This window comes from Apteryx rowi, unplaced genomic scaffold, assembly GCF_003343035.1.
Source record: "Apteryx rowi isolate R43461 unplaced genomic scaffold, aptRow1 scaffold_68, whole genome shotgun sequence".
NCBI lineage: Eukaryota > Metazoa > Chordata > Aves > Apterygiformes > Apterygidae > Apteryx > Apteryx rowi.
The window spans coordinates 2,658,145-2,680,232 of NW_020450960.1; the positions used below are offsets into that span (position 1 = coordinate 2,658,145).

The window sequence follows — 22,088 nt, forward strand, 5'->3', positions numbered from 1 at the left end:
TACAGTGTTCTAGTGTTACTTTGCTTCCCGTCAGCTAGCGGAAAGACTCGAGTCTTTCCTTTACACAATGGATTTGCGGGAATTGTGCCTGTTTGTGTCAGAGCTAAATCTGTTCCTGTGTCTTTTTCCATTACTTTGTGATGCACAAATATCTGTGTACTGTGGTATCTTTCCCTGTAGAAGCCGTAGCACCATTTCTCTCTTTACAGACCCTGTACGTTATGAGAGATGCAGTTTTCTTGTTTGTAAATGGTGTGTGCTTGTCATTTAATGGAAACTTCAGAGCTGCTCTGGATGACCCCAAAGAACATCTAACATCAGTAACTTGCTAGTTTGCCCAGTTTAGTTCTCTTGAAGTGAGTGGTGACTCTTCTGGCTTTCACAACCTTTTTTTTTGTGCATGGGATAAAGCAAGTTCAGTCCTGCAGGGTCCTGCACTTCTGCGGTTTGTACGTGCCATCGGAGCAGGAATGCTCATGTGCAGCTGGCACGTCTCCTGCGTTCGTTACTGGAGCAGCAAAGGGTGAGATTCCTATTGGGAAACCCGCAGGACCCGTGCGTTACAGAGGAAGAGAGTAAAGCTAGCATGGTTATATAGGAAAATCTGAACCCACTTATTGCCCCTGTGTTTTCTCCATATAAGTTCTTGATGACGACTGGTACATGGTATAAATACAGCCATTTGTAAAGATACAAGTCTTAATGAATGCAGAGGCARTGTCCAATATTGGCAAGAACTTGCTTAACATCCTCCGGTTGTAGACCATAAATGACACAGTTTTTTGTTCTTGCTGTTGGATCAATTTTATAAGCATAACTAAGAGCCTTTCCTTGTAAAAATGAACTTTGCTCATTAATTTTCAGCATGTTAAAATTGTTTGATTTGGAAGCTTTTCATTTTAAACCTTACTCCATGCATTTGACATTCTGCATTATAGACTGTTAATTTCTCCTGTTGATTGTGCCCTGGGGGAAGATGTATTTTAAAAATAGTGTAAATCCACAAAAGCTGAAGGTATTCAAGTAGGCACAGAATAAACTGTTTAATTACTCTTTTTAGAGATAATATCTGGCTGACATTGACGTTCTGACTTTATCTGGGAGGGGCTCCTGCTATCTCCTGCAGAGTTGCTGGCTGTAACAAGCAGCAGAAAAAATGATTTTACAATAGGTGCACACTGGAGTGTGAGCTGAGATACCAAGCATCTGTTGTTTCATAACATCTCCTTTTGATCTTTAATTAAAAAAAGAAAAAGAAAGAAAGATGGTGAGGCTTCAAACTTGAATAGTTTAATGTGGGATTGATCTCTGAAATGCTTTTTTTGTGGTTACTTGACTGTTGTCCTGGTGCTGATGTCTAATAGCATTGCAAAGTGTTCTAATAAGGGAATAAGGAGAATATTCTTAAAAAGAACGTAATAAATGGAATTGAAAGTAATCTTGGGGGGAAGTGTGCGTACATACACATTTTTAAAACAAAACCTCTTCCAGCGGGTGTGAGTATCTTTACATTGTTACTGTGGGACCTAGATAGGCATATCTTTCTTTGACAGTTTCCCAAAGTGACTTGATTACCCAGACTGGCCCCTTCCTGTATTCCTGTGACTTGGAGAGGATCTCTGGGATTCTTTGGCTCCTGACTCCCCTCCCTCACTGCTAATGTTCGTCTGTGTTTCTTCCAGTTATCAGAATGTCCACAGATGGTGGCTTCGGCACAGCTAGCAACACCGATGCTCAGCAAAGCCTTCAGTCCTTCTGGCCGCGAGTCATGGAGGAGATACGCAATCTCACAGTGGTATGTGTCTTTGCTGGTTGTGTTATTTCTAAATAACAGAGAGTAGAAAGTGCATTACCTGCTAATGTCTGGTAGCAAAATAAGTTTTGATTTGGACATATTCTTGCTTCCTGTGGGATTAAATAGAGTTGGTGATTTATACAATGCAAGATGGCCTTAAAATCTGATAAATAATCATACAGTGAGTCTTTTGACTTTTTGCTACAACTGCTAAAACTTGAGATATAAATTAAATGTGGTTGATTCATAGCGTAATGAGATGTAATTGTCATACAGTTGTAACTCTTTCTGGGCTAAACAAGAAGATCCATATAGTTATGATAAAGTTGATTAAAAGAATCTTTTAATATGCTAGATGACAACCTTGGCTGCTTTCTGGAAAGTTGCAGAGAGATCCCCTTTTGGGGGAAGGAAGGGGAAAATGAAGCAATTCTAATATAGCTATAGGTTAAATGTAGTTGCTTTAGTGGATGGAAGGTTGAACGATTTGAGAATATACCTCACTTTGTACTACATAGGCTGTTCTACTGCTGTTCAAATTCTGTAGCAGAAGAATTCTATAATATCAAACATGTGACCGGCATTACTTCCATGTAAAAGTACCCTTCCTTATCCACACCAAAGCACAAGCCAGATCAGTGTACTCTGGAAAATGATACTATTCAAAAGATGTGCAGGATTTTTAACCTTTCCTCCTTTATAAACTCAAACACTTAGCTGTGGGCAGACAGTTGCAATTTTGTGAATGAATTTTTGGTTTTAGACTTTTTGTATAGAACTATTATGCCTTATTTCAGAACTATCTCCTTTGACAAGTCTGAAGTTTTGAAAATGATTTGAATGCCAAGTGTATCACTATCATATGCTTTATTAATTTAAAGACATTAGATTAAAAAAAAATGTATAGGATGAGAATAAGAGCTGGACTAAACAGCTTCTGTTTTTTTCCATTCCCAAAAGAGATGTGCCTAAGAACAAGGGCATATGAAAAAAAACAATGCCTTTTTCAAGACAGATTGATTGATTACTGTGATACAGTAGCCTAAAATGAAGTCTTGTGCTTTTAACTGAAAACAAAAGAACTCAAGTTGAAGATGAGCTGTTCAAAGTGAAAACCCCAGTCCAGTAGTTTCAAGATAAACTTCCTTTCTCAGCCTGTGTGCAGTTGATCAAAGAAACAGATGTAGAAATTTGTATGCATAAACCAGAATTAATTACACTTCTCTTTTAGTGCGCTGCATTCTCGTGTTCGAGAGCTGTAGTCAGTCTTCATCCCCAAAGAAAAGGGTTTATTCTGCAGCTTATCGAGTATGGGCAGTTTAATTTTTAACTGTCGTATGATTCAAGACAGTAAGTCATTGAAAACTTAGCTGGGGACAATGGCTGGGAGGTGGAAAGAAAAAGGGCTAACTACAAAATATTCCTATGCAGTCTTCCCATGTATAATCAAATATTGAAATCTGCGTGCGTCTTATTGAAAACGTTCCCATGTACGTGCATGTAAGTAAACTTAGAACTCATTTAGGCATACTGCATAGCGGAGGTCAGAGYGGTTGTTTGATGGAAAACCGGTCTGGTTGCCTCCTGTTTGAGGTTATCTCTGTCTGGTTCTGTGTGTTTGCGATGTGCAACCACTGCTAGAATTCAGAGGAGCTGCTTTAGAAGAATAAACCACAGGTCCCCGTTCTCTGCCACCATGTAACAGAAAGAAACGTAGCCTAGTCTTGGAGAAATAGGACTAGTGATGCATTTCAGTTCCGGCATTAGTTATAAGTGGCCCAATGAAACATTAAGACCTAATTTGGAAAAAAGAAAAGATGAAATATTGGTGTCTTAAGCCGATTCAGCTGGGTAGTAGCCATGCTTCCCTTCACTATGGTACTTGTGTATTAATTCTGATTTATGTGACATTTGCCTGTCTGCCTTAAAGGAATAAAGGAGATTTGGATTTTTYTAATTTTTCCCACTGTCTCTTTTATCTAAATATTTTAATTGTGTTGCACCTGTGCATGTCTCCTTGCAGTTCTGCTGTTCATAGAAGTTAACAGTACTTAAAAGAATTTCAGGAATTAGTAATTTTGTCTGCATCTTTCTTTGAGGCTTGCCCAAAGCTCACAAAGCTCTTTAAAAAGAAACAAGCCTCAAAACAAAACAAAAAACCTTTGGGATAATTCTTTTTCATGCCCTAGCAACTCCTTAACTTGTTTGTGATGAATACAGGTTGAAGGGTCCACCCTGCATGCAGTGTGTGCTCCAGCACAGGTCCAGCCCTGGCTTACCTCTTCTCCCCTTGCCCGGAATCCTTCCCGCATGCTGTGTTTGCCAGCAGGATGCAGCTGCCCTCCGAACTCCTTGCCCCTGTCATTCAGCAAGTTCCAGCAGTGAACAGCCTTGCATCCTATCTCCAGCACTCTCAAAAAGGGCCTTTCCTTGTGTCTTCCAGACCTCTGTTCCCAGCTTTGTGGCGAGGGGTGCAAGTCCTCCTCTGCTCRGTACTGGGGATGGCAGCTGCATTGCAGCGCGCCGGTCCTGGGGCTCTGCCCTCCGGCCGCGGGCGCCGGCCCTGGCTGCCTGCACGACAGCGTCCTTTCCCAGATGGTAGCTGAGACTGCAGGCAGCCTGGGCAGAGTTCCTGGGATATCAATTCTTTCCCAGATCTGCAGGGACTCCCCCAAATTAGGCCTTGTTTGCAGTATATCATCATTAGGAGCACTGCATTAATATTTCTGTCCAGAATGAGGACACAGAGGATGATATATATAGAAAACAGCATTTTTTCCTCTTTGTTTCACTAAGAACATCTTGCAGTGCATTCTTCCCTAGAGAAATGAATTTCCTTTTATTTTCTATGACATTTTTGTTAAGGTTTGTTTTCTGGAAGGGAAGAAGTTTTTTAGAAGCCCCTTGTGGGTAGGGATTGGGCGTTCCCGATGCAGTGGTACAGCCTCAGCCTTTCTCCCTCATTTAAGAGGCTCTTGTAGCAATACAGGAGTTGGGTTTCTTTTTTTGTTTGTTTGYTTGCTTGCTTTTTTATTCCTCTTTATATTTTTAGAGGAGACCACTATTTGTAGTGAAACTCAGCAGTTTCCCTCAGCCCTATGAGCTCTCTTTGGAGAGGTTCTCTGCAAGGGACGTGTTAGTGTATCCTGTTGTGTAGATAGTGACTTGGTGTTTTCTCTGCTGCTGCACATGATGAGTATGTGCTGACAGCTGAGCAGAGCGGGATGGTTCAGTACGACGAGAGCATTATCTCTCTCACCTTCTGTCTCCTTCCAAGCCATCATTACACCTCATTTTTGAGTCAGCGATTCTCCTTGCTGTAAAATAGTGAGAAATCACTCTAAAAACAGGAGTGGAACAGATTTTTGAACAAGGGTTTTGCAAGATTTTTTAGCACCAAAGCTGTTATTGGGCAACAGTGAAGTACAAATAAAGAAAATTTCATTGTGTTGCCCCACATAGCACTTGTTTTCCTCACTGCCTGTGTTTTCTTTTGTGACTTTTAGTAAATTCCAATCCTTTCTGGATCCAAAGATACGTAATTGAAATAGTTGCTTCAAAAATAAATAGATGCAGAAATGTGTAATATTAGAAATGTTCTGTTCTTTAGAGTGACTTCAACTTTAAGGTGAAATAGTAGATACAAGTGTCTGACACATGACTTTAAGTAGGGGTATACCACCATAAAATAAAAGCAGATGAGAAAACTCAGGTCTGAAGAGAAGATGCCATATCTTGAAGAAAATAAGTTGTTTTTATCCAATTCTAGCCAGTTCTGTTTTAGACAATACTAACTTGTTTTAAGATTTCTTACCTTACCTTTGTTTTGTGTTATGTATCACCGAAGACTTTCCCAAATGTGTTTCTCTCTGCAGAAAGACTTCAGAGTTCAAGAACTTCCCCTGGCTCGTATCAAGAAGATAATGAAACTAGATGAAGATGTGAAGGTGCATTCATGTGTTTTTACTTACGTATTTGTGAACTTTTTTGGTGAATGTCATATAATTCCTTGCAACTCATTAATTGATTTATTATTATTAAAAAAAAAATTATAGAACAGTTGCCTTGATTGTAATATTTAGCTAGCCTAGCATAATTAAAGTGAAGTTGGAAAGCAGACTAATTTGGGATTTYTTGCTTCAGACTTTTGCAATTTTGCTTTCTTCTGTTAAATAACCAGTCTGCTGTATAACTTTGAGTTTTTCCTAGTTTTTCTAGTGCTTAACTGTCTTTTCTCATGTTTCCTCCTTTCTTCTCTTGACTCTTTGTTTACAAATCTACAGAGTGTTTAGTATAAAGAGTGATATCACTTTAAAGGTGCTTGCTATACTCCTTCAAGTTCTATGGAAAAATATGTAATACTTTAGGTAAAAGATGTGGGTTTGATATCAGTATTCAAGCTGAAGCCTTGACATTAAAAAAAAGAAAAAAAGAAAATGGTGCTTCGTTTGTCATGTGACTGCTAAAGCATGAATTGCCCGATGAAAGTTTACTGACATGAAAGGAGGGACAAATGAATCGCCTGCAGGGAGCTGCCTCTTGCACTGCTCAAGTTCTCCCTGCTTTTAAATGGGAAGTTTCTGCCCCACACTTCACTCCTCAGAGGGGAGGGAACAGTTTGCACTTTCTTTTGTTTTTCCTCCATGTGACACCATCCTTCGATTAGGACAATCTTTAACATGGAAATGAGATCCCAAAGAAGGTGTGTGTTGCCTTCCTGTACAAGGGAGCTATTCATTCAACCTGGAACCTGACTGAGTCCAGGCCTCTGCGGTCCCGGTTTAGTGTCTTAACCAAGTCAGTGCCACATTCTTGATCATGAAGGTGAAGATAAGATTTAAGGGGAAAAATATCTCTGGCTTTCCTGGGACATTATTTAACATGGAAAAGACTGTATTGGGAAATAAGCATTAATGCAAAGCCAGCTAAAAATGAAACTGAAAATGAAACTTCAGTTGAAAAAATGCTTGAGCTAGATACTTTTAGGGAAAAAAATTTGGGGGGGCAGAGTCTTATGCCCCAAAGCTCCTTTATAATTCCTGCATTAATTTCAAATCATATTAATGTTACAATTATAAAGTAAGGGCCAGCTTTTGAAGTGAGCCTTCAACCTGCCCTCTTCAGTTTCTGCCCTCATTCACAATCTTTTGTGCATGTGCCAAGGCACTGCAGTGCGAAGCTGCTGGATGACACCCTCTGGCTGAATATGCACCGATGCTATTTGTAACTGCAAGTTGGGAGTTTTGTGATCAGAGAGTTGAGATAGAAAAGTCGGCCTGGGCACTTCTGCAAACTTTCCCCCTGGCTACTGGTTTGTACAAAAGCCATCTATGGTAAAAGTGGTAACTGTTAGGCTAGGTTGTCGGTCAGAGAAAGCAGATACCTCTGAAGGGCGGCTTTGCTGCCACAGGAATCGCTTGCAGGGTTTCACTTCTTATGTGCTCAGTTCAAACTAACCTTTTTGCTAGTCCACCATAATCCAGCACAATCTGGAGTTAACATCTGACTAGTCCTGTATTTTATTAAAAAGACTTTCAAGACAGATTGTGACCAGTATTCTTAACACCACGTTTAACTCAAGGCTGGTAACTCTTCAGAGTGCCAGACCCATGGGCAGGTCTTCTGAAGTGGAAATTCCCCAAACTTTACTGTTAAACAATGCAACCATTCAGATGTGACTAACATTAATTATCAGGTTACTCTGACTGCAGGTGAAAGTGTCTGTGCTGCATTAGAATATTAATGGTAAATTTAAAAACTGTGTAAATGTAATTGCAGATGATTAGTGCTGAAGCTCCTGTGTTGTTTGCCAAGGCAGCTCAGATATTCATAACAGAATTGACATTGCGAGCGTGGATACACACTGAAGATAACAAGCGCAGGACTCTGCAGGTAACGGAGCTGTTCGTACCTAGCCTTCAGCTGCTTCATAAGCTGTTTCCAGCTCTTTGTTTCCATAATATGAGGTGTGTTTTGTAGACAGTAACTTTAGTACCTGTGTTTATCATTACAAACCTGTGTGCAAGGCATAGTGGCCACTGTAACTGCAACTTGCATGCTTTTTTCTTAACTTCAACAACCAGAACAAACAAACAAAAAACCTCTGCAGCTGTCAGCTAACTGTGACCTGCTTTAATTACTCAGGATACCTGGAGCTATTGAACTTCTGCTAGCTGATTTGTTCTTCGGTAATAATTCTAACATAGGCTTGCAGATACTAGTTTGTGTTGATGGACGTACAGAGAGGAAAACATAAAAATTTCCTCCTCCTGAACAGGTTGTTTTCCTCTAGATTGAGAAAGTTCCTCAAGGATAGTCAATTTTGGGATGGTTCAAGAGTAAATTATAATTCTTCAGTGTCTCTTTATTGCATGAAAAAATTTGGTATTCATTTTTAGTCTTAAATATTTACTAGTACTTCTCAAAACTATAATCACCATCAGTTTAGGACCTCATTCAGAGGTCACTGATTTTTAGGACCATGTTAGATCTCCTGAACCCTGGTGCAGAGATTGCTGTAGCGGCAAGGAGACGTGTCTGATTTCAGTCCAAATCTGTCCTATTGAATGTGCATCTAGCCACTCCACTTCCACTAAATTAAGCGAATGCGACTTGCTTAACCCAGATTTGAATGTAGTTACTGTAGGAAGGATGTATTTGATATACGTACCACAAGCAAGATGCCTCATAAGCAGCAAATGCTGACTCAGTCATGTTCTGTTAGCAGTTTTCAAGCTCTGATGAATCCGTTTATTTCAGAATCATACTTAAATCTTGATCCTAATATGTAAGACCTTGAATTGACTCAGGTTTTACTTCTGACTGCCTTGCCTTCCACAGCAGCTGCCGTCCTGGAACAGCTGCTCTCCGCAGGGACAGTGCAGCTGGAGAAACGCAGCCTCTGCTTATCAAGTAGTTGGGCAGAAAATTTACAGTGGGAGAGGTCTGAGTTATGGAACTGTATTCCAGAGGAAATTGGATTGAACCCAATCCTGAGTACTGAGAATGAAATATGAGCTGCATCTGTTCAATAAAGGTTTTTTTCCCTGTGAAGATACTTTTTTATAATTTATGCTGCCTGCAGAACAAAAGAAACATCTCTTACTTGTGCTTTCTATGTGATCATTGTTTGGCACTTAAATGCCAAGACAATATAAGGTTTAGAAATGTCAACTAGCCTGAAATGTTGAGGATTGATAGCCTTCTAAATTTTACCTATTCATTAGGCAGCGTAGGCATCTTTGTCTCAAATCATGTTCATATGTATGCTTTATAAATTTATCCTCAGCTAATGAAAATGAGACTTTTAATAGCTTCTTGAATTAGCTCTACTTTTTTAGGATGGTTTTGCAAGCATTTTGAAATGACAGAATAGCTTTCTTTTTTGTTAGAAATTCAGCTTTTTTATCTTCGGGTTATTTCAGATCTTGAGCAAATACAATTAAGTGATGACTTATTGCAGGCTAACTCTTTATTCAGGTCTTTAATGACCTAATGTTAATCTTCAGATTTCTTTTTCAGGTAAGGTCTAAAAGTTATAAATAGCTTTAAGATGATATTTACCTTGCCAGTTCCTCATACTGCTCATTGGCTCTTGCACATCCTTTTTCTGATACACATTTGACCAGTTTGCTAACTATATGTTTTAATCTTCATACTTTCTGTTAACCATTTTCCCTTCCATGTGCTGAAGCTTGTTCTCAACATATCTTGGGATTTTCCTGCCCTGAATAAGATCCCATCATGCCTTCCCTCCCCCCTGCTTTCTTGCCCTCGAACTTGTAGGTTCTGCATATGTTGCCACTAATACATGGAGCAGTCATCCTGGTATTTCTGCAAAGCTTCTTTTCAGCTGTCTTTGATTTTAGAAGAATTCCCCTTTTTTAATGTGCTGAAAGGCTTGTGACTGTTGTTGTGAGCCCTCTGTAGAGAATTATAGCAGTGCCATTGTGGAGGACCTGAATAGGTCTGGTGGATGAGTAGATGATTGTAATAGCCAGAGTTYGATAAGCACTTTTTTTGCTGTGCAACTTGGAGTTCCCACCTGGCATGAGCCAGTAGTGGTGTTACTGAAACAGAAGTTCTGGCTACCTGGCTTTGCTGTTTGGGATCCAGAGAAGAGGCTCTCACATGGATTGATTTAAAAACATCTAACTGTATTTATCCAGTGACAAAATGGAATTCTAAAGCTGAAGAATGGTTTTCTGTTTTTGTTGTTATAGAGGAATGACATTGCCATGGCAATTACAAAGTTTGATCAGTTTGACTTTCTCATTGATATTGTTCCAAGAGATGAACTGAAGCCTCCAAAGCGCCAGGTGAGACAGAAAAATGGTTGCTCTATTGTCTGTCCTTTCCTTCATGGGACTTCATGCTGTAATTGATAAAGAATTGATAAAGCAGTACAGAATCTCAGATTTAAAGATGAGGTTTGGGCCTCTTTTTTTCTTTTTGCATGCTGATTCGCAGTATTTTTCAGGTCCTTTAATTTTCTAATGGAAAACAGAGCTTGTAGTAACGGAGTGGAGATTTATAGAAGTCTAAACTGGGGATTTACTTAAGTGACAAAACCATTACTAAACAGCTCAGATAAATGTTGCTAATATTACATTTTTAACTTTTAAAAATGTGCTGAGTCTACATCCTTTGACTGTGGTAAAGGAAGAAACAGGCTTCTTTGCTTGGAAGTACCACCTTCTACGTCCTCTGGGGCAGTCGTTGCTACTGTAAACATCCTTGACTGGAAGCTGTAAGGTGTTGGAAGGAGCTTTCAGTCGGATGTTTACAGCGGCAGGCTGCTGCGGTCAGCTGAACACAAGATCTTCTTTAAAACTTAACAGGTTTGTGTTTTACAAAGTGCCTGTTTTCCCCTGTTTGAGACTGTGCCAAAAAATGGGATGAGTTGGGGTTGAAGCCCAGTCTTGCTGCTTCAAAGTGCACAAAGAAACAGATCCAGCTTTCTGGTAGATAAATTTATCTCCTTCACTTAAAGTTTGTTCTTTTTTGCTGCTAACAGTTCACCAGTTCAGTGGTCAAGCTGTTTATCTCTCTTCTTTACAAGTTGCCTGATGAAGTGGCTGGTTTACCATCCGTACACCTTCTTCTAGGTAACAGCTGCATTGTGACAGTGCTGCTTTCAGCACCTGTTCGGTAACTCCTGGAATGATTGCCTACAACTCCTGATTTTATACAACTGGAGCAATTTCTTCTCTAAACAGTAGATTTCAGTGCGTTATAACAATTTATTAACATACTGTCTTCAACTGGCTTTCTGATACTGTTGAAGGTTTGCAGTGTCTTACCTTTGAAAAATCCAAGGAGGTCATTAAAGTGTCTTCTCTAGTCAGGGCTACTGGAGAGGCTGGAATACTATAAAAAAATCTTCCATGCAACACACTTGCCAGAAAGTTTTTCTTTTATGTTGAAACATGAAACCAATTCAATCTGGATAATACAAAAAAAGATACCCACTTTGAGTGCAGTGGGCAGTGCTTCCATTCTAGACCTGGAATTTGGAGGTGGTTGTGTTACTTTTTTTTTTTTTACTTTTTTTTTTTTTTTTTTTCTCTTCTCCTCACGTCCTGGTGGTGTTACTGAAGTCCTGGCCAAAGGGAGAAAATGCATACTTCATCCTTTCTGATGATGTCCTGAGTTGAGTTTGATCTCACATTCTGGTTTCCAGAAACAGCCTGACTTTCTGGTAAATGCATTTCCTTGTCACAGGGTGTGCAGGAGAGTCCATCCTACCACTGTGGCTAAAATTAGCAACGTTCCGAGACTTCAGTACAGGTGTGCTAGTGACTCTGTTTCTGTCTGCCTGGTGAATGTCACGTGGGAGTGTGGCACAGCTCCTTCCATTCCTTCACCGAGTTGCCTGCTTTATCCCTGCAGGATGATTTATCCAAAAATCATTTGTTCAGTTCACTAAATCAAAAGACAAAAGCAGCAGCCCACGCAACAGCTGGTTAGCCTTTGGTGTTATGTTTAACTGGGGGAAAGGGATTCCACGTTTCAGTTTGTTCAACCTAATAAGCTGAAGCAACTCAGTTGCAGCCTGAAGTGGCACAGGTGAGTTCTGGTACTGCAAATTCAGAGTTCTTTTTCTTTTAGGTGCCTCATTCCTAAATAGCATAGTAGTGCTATTTTTATAATTACTCTATGTTGGGGAGAGAGAACACCTCCCATATTACTTTCTTGCTGAAGCTGTTCAATTCACAGCAAAAAGGAAACCCTCATGTTTTACAATCAAATAAATATGTGAAGTAGTGGTGCGTTACACGCCTATAAGTTGCTATGTTAACCTGTCTTGATGCATCACACCAGAGCTTTCTCTTTAGGATTGCACAGCACAAACAGTGGAACTCAGTCAGCATTGGGGGTAAAATAGGCTTTAGAAATCTGTCTCTCCCACTGGTGTATTCACTGTCTGTGAACACTGTTGAATCACTAGAAATGGTACCAATGACAGGAGAGGTTTGATGGAGAATTAACTACCACATAACAACAGAGGTTAAGGCTTTTCAGTGGAAAATATTCCTTTGATTCCACAACTCGGAAAAAGAGCTGCCTATCAGCTGACAGCCTGCACTTTTTGGCCTGGGATACAGTCTGTATTTTATCTCTACCACAGAAAAGACTGTTTGACAAGTTAGTGTTGGTTACATGGGAGAGCTGGGAATGAGACCATGACTGTTATGTTGCTCTGGTAACTAAAGCTACGGCTTGAAAATAAAAGACCGCAAACGATGGGATAAAACCTAGTTTAAGCAAATTCAGATTTAAAGACAATTTTGCCAGTAGCGCATGCAAGTTTAACCTGGAATAGATATTTATAGAAGTGCTCAGTTGCCTTAATTGTTTCAGGATTCAACTAGGAATTTAGGATTGCAGTGCTCTAGAAATAACACATCTAAGGATCAGGTTTTACAGAAACCACTACAGCTTTTCTCCATGCATGTGGTTTTATGATTAACTGAAGTTCGTGTCCTGTCATGAATATATTTTAAATTTGTTATTCGTCCCTCCCCAAAGGACTTGATAAAGCGAGTAGGAATAATCAGTTAATTTAACCTGTGTAGGAAGGACTGTAAATGTTGGATTGCAGTGGTTTGCAGTACTGTTGGGTGGTGCTAATGTTGTTTGCTCTGAGAGTCAGGCTCAGAAGTCACTTCTTGGTTACAGCCAGCAGTGAACAGTTTAATCTTTGGGGGGTAATTTTTTGGTAGGCTTTTGAGGAACCTTCCATTAATAAGTCTTTTCTTTAATTGCTGTCGCTCTGAGTGACTAGCAATTAAGGGAGACAGCTCTCTTATTCAAGCCTGGTGCCCTATCTGGACAACATATATAGATCTTGTTTAATTTGAATTCTTCTTTGACTGTCCGGTTAGATATATTGAAGGCTATCCATGAGCAAGCCTCATTTAAAGCAAGGGAATCAAGCAGAGTTGTGTAACTTGGAATCTACCATGCTGTAGCACGTGTAAACATCCTACACTCTCAGCTGTGAACTTGAGGTGGCTGGGAGAGGATTGTTTACGCCTTCTGCCATGGACTGAACATCTGGATGGAGTGAGCTACATCTTCTGTAAGGTGCACGATCCAGCTTTCCCTCTCAGGAGCTGAAGAAATTGGATTCTTGAGTTGCTTGCCACTTAACATAATCCCCCAAATTCTACTCCATTGCCCAAAACATCATTAATCATAAGGGTTTTTTTGCTTCCTAAAACATGCTTGCATAAACCAGAACAGAAGTATTACAGCTTTCCAGTGCTTTTGACAGTGAGCTAGATCAGGGCCTTTATTTCTTTACCAGTGCAAAAGCTGAGATATTTTTGCTACCAGCAGAATCAGGCTGTTAAGCCACAGTGCAAGATGAAATCATTCTAATTCTGGAAAAGCTGGACTGGGAAGGGGAGGTGGGGGAGAGGCACTACAGTATACATGCAGTACATGGCTTTTATTCTCAGAGATTTAATATCAAGCACTAGGTTAAAATTTGTGTTGGGTATGTAGGCTAAGGAGAGGGTTTTGTGACAGATGAGGCTTTGTAAGTTCTTTGTGCATTTATAATTCATTCTGTGTTAAGATAACAGGCAGTGATGGAATTCACTGATGAGGAGTTGCATGGTTTTAGCTGTGGTAATTTTATTCATTTGCTTCTAATAATGAAATTACTGATTATGTTATACTTCAGGTATTGGATTTTTTTTATATAGCTCAGTAAATGAGGAAACCTATTTTGATTTGTCAATTCAGGGTTACTTGGGTTAAACTGTTAAGAACTTGGTATTAAAGATTATTTCCCACTGGGCATGCTCATGGCAGGTATTTCATCTCCAGTTGGGGCAGTTTTGAGTGTCGATTCATTCCTTCCCTTTTTGACCCTTTTTTACCTGTACCACAGGAAGAGGTGCGTCAGGCTGTGACCCCAGCTGAACCTGTACAGTATTATTTCACCCTTGCTCAGCAGCCTGCTGCAGTGCAGGTTCAGGGGCAACAGCAAGGACAACAGACCACCACGTCTACAACTACTATCCAGCCAGGACAAATCATCATTGCCCAGCCACAGCAAGGGCAGGTGAGTCATGTGCAGAGTTCAGGGGCTTTGCAGTTCAGTGGAGCCAGTGAAATCCTTGATTTGCCTCTGTAATGTATTGCAGTATCCTGTTCTCACTGCTCAGAACAGTGTATATTATAGAAATGTGTTTTCTGGTCATGTCCTTTGCAATAGAAGGAGACAGTTGAAACACTGACTTGCACTGACCTACTAGGTAGCATAGAAATATCCTTTTACTTTCTATATTATTGGTTATGTTGTTTTATGGAAGTACAGCGCATTGTTACTCTGCAACAAATGATGACAGCCACATGACAGATTGTCTTTTTCCAAGTAAAAGTGAAGCCATAATAAATTTTGGGTTGTATTTGGRCACGTTAAATCATGTGACTCTTGCTGCTTTTTTCCTTACTCTTGTTATTAACATACTGAAGTTAGGAAATAAATTTATTTGCAAAACAATGAACAGATACTGTAAGAGGCACAGTGTAGATATTCATAGAGAAATGGGGCCTGTCTTGTTCTGCTCAAATAACTTGACTTTCCTTTGTTTGGCAAACAGTCATGTGGTGTTAGTAAGGCAAATATGGCATCTTTTGCTTTTCCAGTTGAGCACTGTTTTGGCAGGAAACCTGTTCCAATTACCAGGCCACTGCTGTCTTGAGAGCTCTGAAATCTCAGTTTGAGTCCCTATTGACATGCATTTTCTTGAATATGTTTAGCATGTCTTTTAGCCTCTCTTTAGCACAGTTACCTATCTGTAAAAGCAGAAAACAGCACTTTCCTCCTTTATAGCAGTGTTGTAAGGATAAGTATACAGGAGCTGGCCAGGTGTTCAGATACCTTGATAATGAGGGTTACACATGTCCTGGATTCCCTTGGTGGCGATTTAAGCCTCAGCAAGCTGACAGTGGGTCTAGGAAGCAGTCTGTCTATTACTAGYTTTGCATCTTGTGGCTGTTTCACCTGTGTTCAATCCTTGCTTGCTCCTTATTCCTCTGTTTTGAATTCAGACCACTCCCGTGACAATGCAGGTTGGAGAAGGTCAGCAGGTACAGATCGTGCAGGCACAGCCGCAAGGACAAACACAGCAGGCTCAGAGTGGAACTGGGCAGACCATGCAAGTCATGCAGCAGATCATCACCAATACAGGAGAAATCCAACAAATACCGGTAAGACTTTACCAGGGGGAATGTGTAACAGTCTTGTGAGCAAACTGTCCACTGGTGTTTTGGCATGAGACTACATGTATGCTTTTTTATTGTAAGAGGAAATTTGGATTGAGTGGTGTCTCTTCTGCCTTGAAGAGAGGAAAACTAACCAGGTGTGTGACACAGAGGGAAATAAATCTAAGCCATCTAGTGTAGACCCATTCTCCACCCCCGACCCTTCCCCTTAGTGAAATAGTTATGATTAGGAAGCAGTAAATAAAATATTTCCTGGATAAGCCTTAGTCCTTTACTACAACATGGTTTCAATAAAGTGTAATTAACTTCTGTTACCTTTATTTGGTTCTGCCTCTGCAATCTGAAGTCATGGCCTGGCAGAGTGAGTGGGAAAGGTGCCATCTGTGAGTTTTTAATAAACTTTTATATTGTAAAGATATTTCTACGAAATACTTTGAGCTAGTTGAAGGAATGGCTTTGCAGAATCAGAAAATACCTGCTCATTTTCACATCAGTATAGACCTGCTGGCCTGAAGAATGTGATTTTTGAGCACCCAACATCAGAAGTAAATTTCTGGCATGTCCTAGGTAAACATGTGGGTCAAACAAATGTCACTTTTTTCCTTTCTGTAGCTTCTAATCACAGCAAAGCTGAGTCTTTTTGTTCCCATCTGGAAAATTTCACACCTCTAAAGAAAAAAAATCTGTCCAGTTCTGTGTACTTAACCAGCAAACCCAAAGGTCAGACCAAGTGACCAAGACAAGCATTTCACTTTGCCTTTGATTTCTATTATTATGAAGCTTATCCACAGCTGTGGCAAAAACTGAACTTTCAACCAAGTCTGGCTTGTCAAGATTTGCTAAGCTTCAGGCTTGTGCCTTCTGTATGTCTGGCAAATGTTTTTGCTTTGACATAGCATCTTGAAAAAAATTTAGATTGTGAGTGTTACCAGATTTTCCAGTTAACTTCCCACTTTCTTTTTATCTCTTAAGTCTTCAGCTGATTCCTACTGCTTGGCTTACGGTTTTGGTCAGAAAGGAAGTGTGTTGTTTGCCAAATACGGTGTTTTACTACATGTAAATTTTTTTTCCTCTCTTCTACATTCTTCACTGCCTTTCTTTTACATTCTTCTTTCTTCCTTTCCTTATGGAAGTCTCTTCAAGATATTTGTTCTTAAAAACATTCTGAAAGGAAATCTCCAGCCCTTGCCTAAGTATTGTAACAAAGCTGAATGTTGCAGCATTCTCCTTTGCTCCAGCAATAAAATAACAGTTTCAAGCTTGTTTTCCAGTTCTCTCCACTGAATGCTGTAATTTCCCGCAAGAAGGGCACTCTGAGATCTGCTAGGAAAAACAATTCTTTAAAAATCAACTGTGAGGGGTGCAATAGCATTCTGCAGAAACTCCTGTCCACCACGTAGGTGGTGCTTGTTGTAGGTGATCGTGCACCTCATGAATATGAGACTGGAGGCTTTTTAATTAGTGTCTGGTTTGGGCCAGGCATGTGCTTCTACCGTCCTTTCGCCTGGGAACATTTAAAAACAAGTAGCTGTGACTGGTCCTCAGATGCTTCATACTGCTGTGGATGTGAGAGAGAAACTATCAGGTGCGTGAGTGCAATGTCTTTCATCTTCAGGAGCGCTCAGGGCTCTGAGATTTGCAAGACCATAATATGGAGTAACTAAAGAAAAGTATTTTGCTGGCAGTGTTTTAGTGAAATAGTCCAAATTCTCACTTCCATATCCAGCAGAGATACTGTTTTTACTGTAATTAAGAGGAATCCTCTTAATCTCACAGCATGTTGAAGAACCAGAGTAAGGGCTGGGGCAAATCTTTCTCCTTGCTCACTTCCAGCAAGTGAAGTAAAATAGAACATGGGAGCCATGTACTCACTATGAAGGGTTTTTAGTGCTCTAACCTGGAAATCTTTTTTGTCTGGTTTCACAGAACGGCAGTACTTGGTCTCTTCAGCGCTGTTTGTCCATTCTACTCTTTCTGCTATGCTTTTATTATTTTTCCCCTGGGTTTCCTTTCTATCTTGATGGTATAGTTAGTGTTGTCTTCTGGTAGGTCCTTTTTCACTCTCTGGTATTTGGTAGGGTTCAGCTAAGAATCTTTCATAACACAAATATGAAAGTTTGAAACATTCTGGTAAAACTGTACCTATGGCRATTGCTTGAACGTTGAGAATCTCACTAATGTTCTTTGCTGGGTTTCCACGTGCTCCTGATATTCTGCTCATTTTTCTACTGTGATTTATTGTATTTGGTCTTGGGCAACAGATTGCCTGTGGAAAGGTGACTTTTTTAAATTATTATTTCTTCTTTCTTAAGCTTGGAGTAAAACTGGAAGGAAATGTGTATATCAAGTAAATGCTGATCATTCGTTTGCCCACATTAATTTTGCATGTTAAATTTCATCTATATCTGAGCTAGACCTCCTTGGACAGGTCCTTTGGAGCTTGCTCTCATTTCTGGAAGAACGCTCTTTCTAATCACTTTCATCCATTCAGTTAGTAGTGTAGTTAAAATCTACGCAGGAAGCCTTCAGTGTAGAAAACATGCTCTACAGGCAGATCTTAATGCAGAAACAGATTCTTTATTGAAATGTTTATGCTCATGTGGAGTTTATTTGCTCTTGGAATAATATTGGAGCTTTTAGACACAGCTGGTGAAGTCAGCAGCGTTTGTGTTAATGCCAAGAGCATAATTTCTGTTCTAGGCACTTCCAACCTTTGTCAGTGAGTAGAGTTTTCAAGTATTTTGTATGTATCTTTTCCCCCTTTTTAAAAAGAAGAAAACTTAAACYAAGTTTTTGTACATAATTAATTTCAAGGCTATGAATATAAATGTTCTAAAGTTAAATAACACAATGAAAAATTCAATAGTAATGTTAATCACACTGTGACCTTTTTATTGCTGTATTGTGTATTAGTAGAACTAGCTGTTTATATCACAGAAAATGTAAGTTGAGAGTTGAGGTTATCCTGATGACACAGTCTTCAAATCCCACTCCCTTAAGTATTTAACCCTATGAGGTGAGGGTTATAGTAAATAAAGATTTGCATTTGAATGGAAAACACAAAACATTGACACAAAAAGTACCAGATTTCCATTGAAAGCTTCCAAATACTACTGTCTTGCAATATCAATGGGTTTTGTCATCTCTGCTGTCTTTTTATTTTTTCCTATATTTTCTTTTTTATTTTTGGTAGAGTATAATAGGAATGTCATTATGTGCAGCTAGCTCTTATAAGAGCTTTCTTTATGTGAAATGATACATCAAAGAAATAATTTGGTTCTCATAATTAAAAATAAATGTTCTTTAAGCTCTCTAAACTTTAGCAATTAATATGCTTTAGCTACTAACGGACCATTCCCATTTTGGAAAAAAAAATAATGTGCTTCTTYGGGGTTTTACTTCAAGAATCTGCCAGAGTTCTGTGAGCTTCGTTCTTGCTTTGGCAGGGTCCGTGATAGTTACTCATCTCAACTGGTAATCAACTGAAGCTTCCCAGTGCCATCTATTACTCTGGTTTCTGTTGTGGAAACAAGAAGGCAAGTTTGTGTGTTTCAGGTTACACAGTTATCTGTTTAATTTTCTTTCCCTGCCCCCTCCGCTTGTCTCCAGGTTCAGTTGAATGCTGGCCAGCTGCAGTATATCCGCTTAGCCCAACCTGTGTCAGGCACCCAGGTAGTCCAGGGGCAGATCCAGACGCTTGCAACCAATGCACAGCAGGTATGCACTATAATAGCAAGGCTGACATTAACTATTAAAGTATTGTTCCCTAGCCTGAAACTGCAAATTCCAGCCATATTTACCAACTCTTGGAGTAGGATTCCTGAATTTCCTTTCTTCCTGTTACCTTCATCAGAATAATAAAACAAGGAGTATAGTGGAAGTCTGCTTTACATATACGTGAAAGGTGCATGCATGTGTATGTGTCTCACTGTATAAAGCTCATGCTGCTTCTTAGCTGGTTGCAGCTAAAACTTCAGTTCATCAGCCTTCTCTTTACTTTTGCTCCTTCTGGCTGGGTGAGGGAGGAGCAGCAACATGAGCTCTGAGGAGAGCTACTGCAGAGGTGAAACATCAAGACCAGTGCTGCTGTCACCAGGTTGTTCCATGTTCTTGTCAAGACTGGTCACTAAGGGATTCTTTTCTGCCTTCAGAGGATAGGAAGGCCACTGCTTTTCTGCGATCTTGGAGGCCACATTCTCCTTACAAAAATCAGAAAGGAGATGCTTGTGTTTGGTTTGGAATGACTGAATCCCACGTCCTTTGTTCTTGACTTAGTTAGCACCAGCATGACCGTGGGCAGGCACCGTAAGCCTTATCTTACCACGTGGTGGTGTAGTGAAGTTCRAAAAAGTCTGAAAGCTCTTGAAAGGCAGCAGCAGAATGTGGTTAATGGGGTTCTGACCCTCTCCAAAATGCTGTCAGTGATCATCCTTCTCTTTCTATTGTAGATAACACAGACAGAAGTCCAGCAAGGACAGCAGCAGTTCAGCCAGTTCACAGATGGACAGGTAAAAACTTGGCGTTCATGGGTACTACATCCCTTTGAAGTCAAAAGCTAGAAAGACTGTCTTAAGCTCTGCATGTTCTAGCAAATCAGCTGTTCTAGGTAAAACACAGTTACTGCTACCAAAGCCTAAGCAGAAGAGCAGGATAAAAAGATGTGGTGCCACTCTAATTCGGGTGGATTCTTCTTGTTCTGCTACACTTGTTCCAGATTAATCTGGTCCCTTGCAGTCTGGGTGGGGTCCGTTTTAATCCTAACGAGTTTAGGAATCAAGGTCTTAAATAGCTGTCAACTGTTGCATAAATAGTCTGAGCTCAGTCTAGGCATCAGAAATTCACAGAATTGTTTTGTTATAATTTAGCACCATAAGGCTAGGGGCAATTTGTGATATGATTTTGGGGACAGGTTTTACTTGGACCTGGGAGTTGCTGTTACACCACCACTAAACTCGTAGGGTTAATGCACAGCATTCTGCTTTGAGAGAATGAGGCTGGATGTGATGAGAACCGATAGCCATTTCTTTTTCCCTTCTGTCTCCGCCAGCAACTTTATCAGATTCAGCAAGTGACCATGCCTGCAGGCCAGGACATTACCCAGCCCATGTTCATTCAATCCACCAACCAAMCATCAGACGGCCAAGCCACGCAAGTGACGGGGGACTGAACGGTGATGCTGTAGCAAGTGTTTGCTCTGCGTGGAAGTGAACATGTACCAGCTTGACGTTTGCCATACCAACCTGGTTTGATGAATACATCCGCTTCTGTGTATCTGTACTTGATATTAAGCCTATAGTAGGCTGCGATCTCTGGTGCACGCTACACCTTCCTCTGGTGGGTATGAGGGAATATCCAGCAGAAACTGACAAGGATGCAATATTTTTATTTTTTTTAGAAATCAATATTTCGGTGTGTTCAGCTGCTTGTCCAGCCTCATAAAACTGAAGAGAATTAATCAAAAGGAATTTATAGCGTCTCACTGAACAATGTGTAAACTGTTTTTATCTAGTAAAATTATTAAAGGGTACTGCATCTGGTTTGCCCTAAGAGCTTTATTCCTGGTATTCTGTTTGTACTCCTCTTTGAATAGAGCTAGATTCAGTCCTCCCATCCTGGTGGTTTATTAGGGGTGTATGGGGGGGAGTGTGTGTGTGTTAGGTTTTCCTCTCCTGCCTCCTTTTTTTGGAAAGCCTCAGCATTGGATATATGCAGCTGGGAGGCAGGAAGTAGGGAAGGAATAATTTAAACGAAAACAAAAAACATTCCTTGTATTATGATTGTGTTTTCTAAGGGCAAAAGATTTTTTTTTAATTTGGCCTGGTTTATTCCAGAAACACTAAAGGAAGTCTGGACAAACCCCAGCCCTGTTGTTAACTGTTGTACTAGCTTCAGTCAATGCATGTAATATAAGTTTCATAAAATGAAATAAATTTTCTTTGTAAGATAATATGTGTGCCTTCTTTGCTGAGTACCAGTGCCTGGTATCAACTTGCCAAGCAAAGAGCATCCCGAGTCCCTGAAAAATACTGCGCCCTAAGTAGCAAAACAAGCCRGAGGTCTATAGGGTGATCTAGAGAAGGCTTTGGACGTGGGCTCAGATAACAGGGGAGGCAAGACTCGTGTTCTGTTGATGCCTGCCACACCGACAGGATCCCCGTACAGATGTCATGCAGCAGCTGCTTCGGCAGCACAACGCAGCCCTTTAATCGTGCGTACYGGCCCTACGCAGCAGCTGGGCAGAGCTTCTGCACGCAGCGTCCAGCCGAAACAACAGGGAGGCGTTTGGGGGGCAGGTTTGAGCCGGCTCAGGAGTGGGGTTCGAAGGCCCACTGTAATTCAAAATACTGCCAGGGTCCTGCTGTTAGGCCAAGCTCTACGTCTTAACTAAAAGGTGGATACGGTAACTAACTGCGGTTTGTAACTAACAACCTTTGTGTGTTCAACGTCAAGCGGTTTGACATACTTGGCGCTCTGTTCCCGAGAGGCCCCGTGGCTCCGTGCAGYGCCTTGGCAGAGCCGCGCCGCAGCGGGAGGGGGAGCGCCAGTGCTG

The 22,088-nt window shown here is 40.5% G+C and overlaps 1 protein-coding gene across 6 annotated transcripts in view; it reads left to right on the forward strand.

The window, feature by feature from the left end:
* Positions 1-21,485, forward strand: part of NFYC (nuclear transcription factor Y subunit gamma) — a 39,507-nt gene extending 18,022 nt beyond the window's left edge. For 4 of the 6 annotated variants that reach the window (XM_026085957.1, XM_026085958.1, XM_026085953.1 and 1 more), the window contains 9 exons: positions 1,683-1,795; positions 5,671-5,742; positions 7,574-7,687; positions 10,018-10,113; positions 14,199-14,372; positions 15,365-15,523; positions 19,148-19,255; positions 19,987-20,046; positions 20,586-21,485. In XM_026085957.1, coding sequence (XP_025941742.1) covers positions 1,691-1,795; positions 5,671-5,742; positions 7,574-7,687; positions 10,018-10,113; positions 14,199-14,372; positions 15,365-15,523; positions 19,148-19,255; positions 19,987-20,046; positions 20,586-20,705 — 1,008 coding nt within the window. In that variant the 5' untranslated portion in view covers positions 1,683-1,690 and the 3' untranslated portion in view covers positions 20,706-21,485. The remainder of the gene's footprint in view (positions 1-1,682; positions 1,796-5,670; positions 5,743-7,573; positions 7,688-10,017; positions 10,114-14,198; positions 14,373-15,364; positions 15,524-19,147; positions 19,256-19,986; positions 20,047-20,585) is intronic. The other 2 variants (XM_026085955.1, XM_026085956.1) reach the window with 2 other exon arrangements.
* The last annotated feature ends 603 nt before the right edge of the window (positions 21,486-22,088 follow it).